This window comes from Anser anser (assembly GCF_964211835.1).
Source record: "Anser anser genome assembly, chromosome: 5".
Lineage (NCBI taxonomy): Eukaryota > Metazoa > Chordata > Aves > Anseriformes > Anatidae > Anser > Anser anser.
Genome location: NC_139725.1, coordinates 20,724,933 through 20,735,372, shown reverse-complemented (window position 1 = coordinate 20,735,372; position 10,440 = coordinate 20,724,933). Strand labels below are relative to the sequence as shown.

The 10,440-nt window shown below is 52.4% G+C and overlaps 1 protein-coding gene across 2 annotated transcripts in view; it reads left to right on the top strand.

Moving 5' to 3' along the window:
* The first annotated feature begins 2,995 nt into the window (after positions 1 to 2,995).
* The window catches only part of CRACR2B (calcium release activated channel regulator 2B), a 38,774-nt gene continuing 31,329 nt past the window's right edge, over positions 2,996 to 10,440 (top strand). The window contains exon 1 of one of the 2 annotated variants that reach the window (XM_083839565.1): positions 2,996 to 4,429. In XM_083839565.1, coding sequence (XP_083695691.1) covers positions 4,215 to 4,429 — 215 coding nt within the window. In that variant the 5' untranslated portion in view covers positions 2,996 to 4,214. The remainder of the gene's footprint in view (positions 4,430 to 10,440) is intronic. The other variant, XR_014585443.1, reaches the window with a different exon arrangement.

Sequence of the window (10,440 nt, the reverse complement as noted above, 5' to 3'; positions counted from 1 at the left end):
TTGCAGGTGCAGGGTGCTACATCTGCTATCTGCCACGCTTCCCTGAAAGGTGGAGAAAAACAAACCTTGGGGGAATAATACAGAAAAAGTCCATGTGGGGGCTTGGGAGAGGTGCAGGGAGGCACGTCTGGTACTTACTACAGGAAAACTTGATGGCCCTCGCTGTTCCAGTAGCTGAATACGCTGAATGCTCTGTCACGTTCAGCAAAACATCTCCGAGCAGTGCTTTTATCTGGCTTAGTTTCCCCTCTGTAACATGGAGAAGAGGAGACTGAGCTCATCTAAGCTGTGGGCGGCCTGTGGGTTGGCAGTGTGACGGATTTGGAAATCTCCTCTCTAGACAAATGGTCTAACTCCCAGAAAAACAACATCAACCGGCCCGAGCCTTATCTACCGGCAAGGACTAGTGCGGCTGCGCTGCATCCAGAGAAAGTGAGCTGCGTGACCGTGCCCGGAGCGGCTGAGGTGAAGCGATGAGGTGTGCAAATACTGCCGAGACTTATTTTCCACCTCGCTCTCGCTTGTGGGCCGAATGCAAATATCCGTGTTGCTTTGCAGGTGGGACAGGTTGCCCTGCGGAGCAGGCTGGCCTTCCCTCTCCGCTGTGAATCACCAGAGGCCTCCTCCTGGACGTTGGCCTTTGTCCAGCCGCCCTCCTGGAGCAGACACAGAGCTCCTGAGCTTTGCCCAAGGAGGAAGGCGAGCGTCATCGTTTAGATAAGATAAACCGTACCCAAATAAATCCTTGTTACCCTTGGCAGGCGCGGCTAACCGCCAGCCGGGGTTCGCGCAGCCCCGAGGAACTGCCAGGCCTCGCCTCTGCGAAATGCGGAGACCTGGAGGGGAGGTGGGTGTGACAGTGGTGCGGTTGTGCCGCGAGGGACGGCGACAGCAAGGCCTGAGGGGTGTGAGAGAAGGAACGGCCACCCGCTGGCTCTGCCGGCAGGACTTGCGCTGCGTGCTCCTGTGCTGCTGAGGGCTGGAGTTGCAGCTCTGTGAGCGGTGGGCCTGCAGAGCTTGGGGTCCTCTGAGCAGGGCCGTGCAGGTGCCCCGGTGTCCGACAGGACTGAGGGGTTTTCTGTCGGCAGCGCTTGGCGGAGCCTCTCTCTTCAGCTGCCCGGGTTTTGAAGCTCGAGGGTGTCTGCTGTGCTGAGCTGTGCCCTTCTGCCTTGTATCGTGGGAACTCGGGAAAGAATTTGGATTTATTGGAGGGAAGAAGGACAAACGCAGATGCCCCTGCAAATGCGTGCTTCTTCTGTATGCTTTGCTACTGTGCGTGAGAGCTGCCTTCCCTCCTCCTCCCCCTCTTTGCCTCTTACAGGAGTTTGCAAGGTTTCTCTTCCACCCTCCTTCCCTCCCTCCCAAACTGGCATTTAGACACGGCGCCAGAGGAATAATCCTCTGCTCCACACAGATGCACAAACCCCTTTGATTTAATGCGTTTCCTATGGCACAAAAAAAAGTCTTTTGCTTCCAATGCAAATCTGGTTGCTCGCTCTAAGCCGCTGAATGCAAATGCACCACTTGTAGTTATTCGCTCTGGGAAGAGCGGTATGGGCTTTATGTAAAATATACAGATAAGATGTCCGAAGCTCTTCAGCAAGCGCAGCAACACATGCATTTGTGCTGGAGAGAGGTCAATGTGGCAGCGGTTCGTTCCCGATGATCCCGTAAATAGCTCTTGCCAACTTAGGGTTGGTGGATCATTATCTCCTTGTGATGTGTGTACGGGCCTGTTCTCCCGTACGAGGCGTCCTTGGTCTTAAAGGACGGATCCGCAGGGAGGGAAGTGAACAAGCCTCTCCCATTACGCTTAACTCAGTCCTGCTTTCAACACGATTTCTTTAGCTGATTTAAATTGCAGACCGCTAATCCAGCTGAGGTGCGAGCACCGTTCCCTTCCCACATCCCCTGCACGTGGGGAGAGAGAAACTGCACTGAGCAAACAGCTGCTGCAGGAGGAGAGCACTGCCTTGGGAGAACGCGGCGTCGGCTAATAAGATTCACCAAGTGATATTAATGTAGAAAAACCCATTTCTCTCTGTTTTGTTGGTCCCCTTCTCTCTGCCTTCCTGCGGTGATGCTGCTCGCCTCCCGTTTTTGAACTTGTGAGGTGGGGTGCTAGGCAGGGGGATGTGTCAGGCCGTTGGTGTCAAAGAAGTTGGTGTTTGTAGAAGTGGATTAACACGTATGAGCTATGGGTGCGTTGGGGGTTGGCTGGTTGTCCTCTCCCCTCTCTCCTTGTGCAGGATCCCCCCATCCCAGCGCAGGATCAGTGCAGGCTACGGTTTGGTGACTCACGCTGCTCTGACGCCTGGCTCTCTCTTCTCGATTCAGGCTGGGCGAATAACGCTCGGTCTGTAATTGTGCTCGAGAGCCCTTGCGATTGCCCAGCTATGGGGAGGCTGCAACGATGCTTAGATTGGCTTAATCCAATCCGATCCGAAAATCCACTTCTCTGAACAATGAACATGTGGTGGGGTGGCGTTCAAGTGTCTTTAGGAAATGAGAAACCTTCCTGGCAGCGGTGGGTGAAGGCTTTTTCTTTTCACCGCGTACAACTGAACGCACAGGATGTGCGGTATGGTTGAATTAGCATTACTATGGGAACCATAACTTTTTGTGTTCCCTGACCTTTACCTGCATAATGCTAAAGATTCGTTAATGTGGCTCCAAAATGCTTTTTTTCTGTTGTTGTTGAATAAGCTTTTTGTCGTGGTCAGTACTAGAAGCGGCTTTATAAAGGACTCCAGGGGGAGGTTAGAGAGGAGCAGGCCCTGAGGCGCAGAAGAGCGGTTCGTTGCCTTCTGGGTGCTGTCTTAGCAGCGCCCCAGCCGATACGAGGCGTGCGAGCTGGGACCACGGTTCAGCGTTAAGCGTCGCCTCTGCACCAACAGTAAACAAGCCGGTGAGTAAATTCCCCTGCTCAGAGGCAGGTAACTCGCTTGGTCTGATCTTTTTATGCCTCGGGTGCACTGCTAGAGCCTGCCCCAAAGGGTGTGTGGTCCTGGGGCTGAGGCGAAGCCAGGGAGGAGAAGAGTGGAGCCGTGGAGGTCCTAGCTGGAGGGGAGCAGGGCTGCCATCCTGCAGCACAGAGCCCTCCCAGACCTCTTGGGAGAGCTGGCTGCAGGGAAGGAAGGGGCCTTGTGGTGGTTCGGGCTGTGAAGCTGAGGAACTGGCATGCTTTAGTGATGGCTCCTGTGGAGCCTTCCCTCCTCGTTTTGTCGTCTCATCTTTGGGACTGCAGGGAGGCATTCCTGTCCGGTTGTGCTCCTACCCTCCTCTAAGGGAAGCAAAGCACACGAGGAAGGACCCACCTCTACCTTTGCTTCCTGCGGATCCCCTCGTTGCCTGCTGCTGGGAGGATGGGGCTGTGTGGAGCTCCCCCCTTCGCAGTCTGTAGGCTGATGAGGTCTCTGCTGATCAGGTGCCAGGCAGAGACTTCTCAGTGGGAAACAGGTGGGAGAGCGGGGTTTGCTCCCTGCCGTGCCCTGCACAACAAAGGTTGTTTGCTGGGCAGATAGCATCCTCGAGGCTGATGCAAAGAGGCGTTTGGGCTGGGGGTGAGCACAGGGGATGAAACCATGCCGAGTGATGATGAGTTGGCATGCTGGGCTCTCACTGCGCTCGCTTTTCCTTCCTTTGTCACTAAGGGGAGGTGATGCAGCTGGAGCTGCCTTTGAGCGACAAACCCCCACCCTCGTTCAGCATCCCAGACTGGCAGAGGGCTTTGGTTCCTTTTGGTGGTGCTGTGGGATGAAGGAGCGCTCCGGCTGGTGGCAGGATAGAGGGTGGTGGCATCTCGGGCTGCTTGGCTGAGGAAGTCCCGTGGTGTGCGTCCCACCGCCGGGGTACGTTCTGCTGTGCTTTGGGAAGCTGCTCCTTGCACCGTAGCCTTCTGCCTTGCTGTTCCTTTCTCCCAAGCTCTCTTTGGGAAGTAGGCAGTAGCCAGCTATGTAAAAGTGGAATCAAACTTAAGGCAGGATTCATGGGGACAGTTTCCAGCCCGGTCCTTGCAGAAGCGGGACGGGAGGTAGGCAGCAAGCTGTGTGCCTTCCCCGAGGAGCTCCAGCTGTGCCTGTAAGGTCAGCACTGGACGAGAGAGCATTGCTTCTTACCGTTCCTTCCCCTCTTGCCCTAGGCAGCTCAGAAACGAGCCCTTCTTCCCAGCTGTGTGTGAGACAGGATTATGAGGAATTTGCCTGGGGAACGTAATGGCAAGATTTCTTGTGCTGCTTTCCGAAGCGACTGCTGCTAGCCTCTGCTGGAAAGGGGATGCGATGCGTGGGGAGCGTTGCAAACCACACCTCCTCGCTTGGACCTGCTCTGATTCTCTGTTTACAGTGGCGGTGTCATTTCTTCGCTGGCTTTTTGGTGTGGAACACTGCTGGCTGCAGGGAAGGGGAACGACACCGTCCTGCTTCTCGAGGTATTTGGGGACAGCCGCGGGGAGAGAGGAGAGGAGGCTGTGTAACAGGGGAAAGGAGGTGCAGAAAGCCTCTCTCAGGCAAGGAATTATTTGAGCAGAAGGAAGACTGAAGGAGTTTGCAAGTTGCTGTGTCTCGGCGGTTGCTGCCTTGGGACTTTCTGCTCTGACTTCCTGCTTTTGCTTTAAAGAAGCAGAGCGGGGACGGGAGGGACCCGCTGCCTGCAGGGGCACGCCGTGTGCCTGCAGGAAAATGTCGCTGCTCCCGGGGCAGGGGGGAAACGTATTGATTGGTTTGGAAGAGCTGGAGACGCTTAATTAGCAGATGGTTAATTTTTCATTTTTTTTTTTCAGATTACCCAACGTCTTTGCGCGTTTTGGGCTGAAAACACTTGCTTTCAGTTTTGATAAGGTTCTGCAGGTCGCTTAACTAATTCTGGTGACTCGATGGTTTTGGAACTGTGGCTTTGGGGTAATCACTGCAATAGTTACGTTTTCCAGAGCAAAGGAAGAAGAAGTATGAGCTTACAGTATGTGGGATTGTGATATTTTCTCATGAAACAGGTGTCGTGAGCTGGCTAGATTGAAAACTAAGGATTTTCTTCTGCATGCTTTGTGAAAGTTTAGAATTATTCTTTAAAAACATTCCTTGTGTTTTTTGCTCCTTGCGCTCCCCGGTGCGCGGGGAACGTGTGCGCGCTGCACGTGTTTTTTCTGGAGGAGTGGTTCAGGGCTTGCGGCTGCTTAAAACACCGGGTTTCCGTCTTGTGGCACTCCGAGGCTTTCTGTATGTTCTTGGGATTGTCCCCCCCGTGTGAGAAAGGGAACGGATATTTCTGGTACCTCGTGGGAGAGCCTGGAGCTCCTGGGCGTTCAGAGTGGATCCTCTCTCCTTTATGGGGAGGAAGCGGGAGCGTTGACTCCCTGGATCCAAGACTTTTCGTGTGGCCTGATAGCCAGGTGGTGTCTGTGCTCGGGAAACGGATTTCATCCTTTTCCAGTGCTCAGGTTCCTGTGGCATTTCAGGAAAGGTGCGTAGCACGGCCGGCACCTCCTTAGCTCGCAGAAAGGGACGAGCCTGTACCTTTATACCCACTGTTATCCCAGTGGGGCCTCGGCTGAGAGGTACCCAGGTGTCACGCAGCAGCGATCCGGGCGTTTTGGTGGGGCAGGGAACGGGTTAACGGGCTTCTCGGAAATCGGCTTCACCCAGCTGTGTTTGTTGTTTTAACAGCACTGCAGGAAGGTCAAACTGCCCGTGGGTCCCATGCATTGCTCGTGGGCGAAACCAATACAGTGCCAGCCACAGACAGGCTTCTCCGGGGGCTGTGCTCTCTAGAAATCCTCTCCCTGCTCATTCCCGCTCGCTAATCTTTGCCAAGTGTTTTTGTCCTTGAAGTGTGCTTTGCAGATTCAGCACGGCGAGGTAGAACTTCTCTCCCTGGTCCTGTTGCTAACATCCATGCAAGCCAGAAATGGTTAGGGTGGTGAGATGGCCGCGTCCGGTTTTCAAGAGACTGGAGATGAGTTGCCTTGGATGAGGAGAAAATGGTTGAACTTCACGCACCCCCTGCAGCTGTAGCCCTCTGGAGGAGTTTTTCACGTGCTGCAGAGAGCTTGCTGGCTCAGATGGAGAAGAAATCTGTCCAGTAAGGAGTGTGAGTAGAGTAGAGGTTCTCCTTCAAAAGCGGCCTGGGTGGTCTGATGCTCTGGTCTGGTGTTTTATCTGTGTGTGGTGAGGGAACTATTGGAGGACAGCATTAGGCTGTTGATTTTTGTTTGTAGAAGGTTAATTTCAAGGTCAAGGATGTTAAACAAAGATGAAGGCTTTCCCCACTTCTGGGGAAAAGTGTGCCGGTCACCTGGGATAGGATTGTCACAGGATTTTTAGCCTTTGCGCAAAGAGGGCACTGAAGTTGCTGAGGAACCTTGCAGCGGGCCAGGAGGGGCTCGGGGCCAGAACAGTGGCCAGCTATTGGGAAATTTAATGAAGAAGTGGCAACAAGATTGGGATCCAGCTAGAGGAATGGCCAGGCTGAACCAGCACCGTGTATTCAACAGCAGCTGGTAGCAGGTACCCTCTTCTTCCCATCACAAATGCAGAACAATACGTCCCTAGTACGCTCGGTCGGTTGCTTGTGGCTCAGAGATTTCTCTCAGCTAAAAAGAGAGATTTTTTGTAACAGCCCTTTATGGACAAACTCAGGAAGGAAAAACTAACCACTTCTGCAGCCCGTGGATGCGTATGACATCCTCGGCATCCTGTGTTAGGGAGTTCCACGCTTTAACAGCGCGTGAAGAAGTGCTTCCTTGTGCTTTATGTGCACCACCCAATTTTATCTGAGGCTGCCGAATTCTTCTCTCCGAGATGACAGTGACTGGGGACAGTTGTTTACCGGCTCTGCCATTCAGGAGTTGGTTACGTGCATGACTCCGTAAAAACAAATTTCTGCGTTCAAAGCTTTTGTGTATCCTTTAGGACCTTTCGTCCATTTATTCAGCAAAAATGTGTCTCTGGATAATACATTTTTGCCTTTCGAGTACTCTGAAGACACCAAGAGGGTGCGTGTGGCTCGTCACCAGCAGAGGACTGAGGACTCCCCTTGCTCAAGGCAGCGGAGCTCGGAAGGAATTGCCGGTGATGTTCCATTCAAGGTGCCAAGGAGCTGCTCTGGATTGACGTCTTCTCCTGTAAAAACTCTTTGAAAGCCCCGAGGTGCGATCTGCCTCCCGACTGCTGTGCTCAAAGCGCCGACCTTCAGCTTCGCAACGCTGCCGGCAGCGCTCAGCGGGGAATAAAGGTTGTGTTACCTCGTCACGGGTAAAATATCCTGTCTTTCTCAATTGCTGGGCTCGAGCTGATTGCCCCTGTCCTCTAGCAACCACATACTTGTGGTGGAACATTAACAGCAGTGGCATCAGCGAGAAACTTGATCCCTCTCAGAGCCTTCTCCACTTGACTAAGTGAGCGATATTTACTTTCTTCCGGATAATTGTGTCCTTTGTGGATGTGCAGCGAGATCTCTGATCTGTGGAAGTGCACTGACTTCTTCGTGACGCCGAAGGGCGTAATGTTGTGGGGTTTTTCCATTCCTCTGCCGTCGGGGTGTATGAGATGAATCCTTACGTTGCATTGTTGGAGATGTCGCAATGTTCTGGTTTGTCTCATTAAAAAAAAAAAAAGTTTGGGGAAACTTGAAAGACTTTATAAAGTGAAGAAATTTTTAAAAATGACTTGTTATTAAGCTGGCTGTTGCTATTTGTCATATTTTGTTGCAGGCATGTTCTTTATTTTGTGGAAAATCAGCTGCATGCTAGTTACATTGACACATCCTAGACCGTTAGCTGTTTATGGAAAAAATGTGTTTTCGATTTAGTTTTTAATTGCTGAGAATTAACTCTCGGCCCAAATACTGCTGGAGGAAAAACTGATGCTTTCTCTCCCGCTCCCCAAGAAAAACAACCCAACCAAAGCCAAAACCCCGGCTAGCAGGAGCGGTTCCAGAGCAAACACACGCCCGCGGTGTTTGCGGTGCCAGCAGGGTGACACGGCCGGCGTGACAGCTGCAGAGTGTCCCTGGCTCGCGATAGGTATGGCAGAGGGGCAGTGCGTGGGCGCGACGGAGACGGAGCATTTGTGGCCGTCTCCTGGGGAAAGGATATTGTCAGGGGATGTTGTGGACACCTGGCGGTCTTGGAGACGTTGCTGCGATGACTCTTGGCGTGTGTCGGTGCTTTCTGTTGCGGTGTTGGGCCGAGAAGCTCAGAAGGCAGCAGCGAGTGCAGTTCAGGAAGTTCATCAGCGCTCACGCCTTGAAATAAAGCAGAGAGCCGTCTCCAGCTGGACGCAGATAGGGGCGTGCAGCCTGCATCCAGCAGGTTTCTTCACGGCAGGTTGCTTTGACAAAGTTCAAGAAGTTGGCGTGACAAGTCGTAAAAAACGAGTTCCTGTTTGAGGTGAGGCAAGTGCTGAACTGGAGCAGAGTGCGTTTTCTGAGATGCTGCTGTGAATGGCGGAGCCCATTCCAGCAGTCCGTGGTTCTGGGATATACCTCTTTATCTTCCTGGCACATCCCATAGTGAAGTCACCCATCGATATTGCAGCACGGGTTAGCTCAGAGCTATCAGGCTGGGCTAATCTCCCGCTGAATAAACAACACAAAGGTTCCTGGATTCGTTCCTATTTCCTTAAAGGGATACAATCAAGTGCAGGCAATTAAAAGAGAGAGAGAGAGTGTGCATGAAGTGTATCTCGAGATATTACACCTGATTGCAGGCGCTCAGCCCAGGGTGTGTGGCGGTTTCTTAGTTTTTTAAAGAAAAAACCCTCATAAAACAATTGGTGTTTTTCTAATTTTTCAATGTATTTCTTTTCCTGCCATTCCCTTTGGGAAGGGAGAACCCAACAACCACCCAAACAGATCCCAAACAATGGAAGCAAATTTCCTATAGAAGGGAAAGAGTAAAGTTAGTTTTGTACAAAGTACGCTGAGAAAGAACTCTTTTCTTCCTGCTCTCCTTGCAGCCTTTTCAGAGGCTGTGGCAGAGCCTTTTAAAACAGTTTCCACCAAATGGGTGCCCAGTTCCTTGGAGCAGCTTTTGGAAATTTCAGCCTGCGTGGGATCACACTCGACACGGGGATTGGTGGCGTTCTCTGGCGGGGCTTCTCCTCCACGTTCGCCTGATCGGAGAGGCTTGTCTGGCTGTAATTCAGTCAGCCCGTTCGTAATAAGTGCTTTTTGCATGCAGTGAGGATACTCGTCAACGTGTGTGAGCAATGATAATCACTGTAAATACGTGAGATCACCGAGTCTCACAGTGCTGTAAAACCTGAGAGCCTCGTCACCTGCAGAGGGGACTGCGCCCTACGAGGAGCGCTGTTTTTATAGCAATTACCGACTTTCCAAAGAGCGGGTGGGAAGGGAAGGCAGAATAAACAGAGCGAGCGGCACGTGTTTGTTACAAAATGATATACGGACCCATAAAGCTTTTATTGACCTTTTCTTTTGAAACCTGCTTGTTAGCCGCTGCTCCCGAGTGACGCTCCCGGTCCATGAGCAAGCGAAGGCGTTGAGCTCCGGCGTCTCGGTCTGCTCCTGCTCTGCATCTGTCACATGCCGGGGCAACAAGCTTCTGCTGCAGGGACTTTTGCCTTGGCCCATCGCCTCCTTCTCTCTGTGCAGTGTCCTTGAGGACACGCGAGCAAGCCCATCTCACCCAGCGTATGCATCAGAAGCGCGATCGGTGCCCATCTGAGCACCCGCAGAAGGGCAAGGCTGAATTGCTGGGGTGCTCGTGCACAAGCCTGTGTGTGCTGCTGGGTGGGCTCCTCGTATGGGCCTGATCCTGCAAGGCATCTTTTTGTGGGCTTCGCTTGGAGAACAGGCGGTCTGCCTGCGGCACACCGTTGCCCCGGCACCTCGCTGCCCCTAACATCACTTTTCTGGCATTTCTGGTGCTGGGCTTCCTTTAAAGTTGCTGGGCTCTTTGTCTGCACGAGGAGTGGAAATGAAAGGGTGTGTGTTCTTCTGACCTGTTTCAATAACTGGCGTAGCTATTTGGCTTCAGTATGAGGGTGGGTTTTTTCGTTTCCAATAATATTGTTTTGGGCAGAGATACACGGGATCTCCTCTTTGAAACTTCCCAGCAAGTATCTGAACACTTTGTTTTGTTGTACACCTTGGACACCTACTGCACACCTATAAAGAATCTCCTTTAAAATTACCTTCTGCCACAATGTCACCAAAAAACACGGTGGTATAGGAACACAGAACCCTGCTTTCCTTTATAGCTCCACAGCTATAGCAAGTCCAAGCACCGGACTTGCTCTGTAATCCTGGGTAAGCCACTTATCCAGTTGTCCTTAGCTTTCCCTTTGTGAACTGTTGATTCATTGCCCTGCATTCTGGCAGGGCTGCTAGGAATGCTGCGTGTTCAGTGTCTGCACAATGCCCTGCCGGTGGTGGAGGTCAGCTGAGGACCAGCTGTGGGGAATTTGGCTGTGCTCCCCCCTT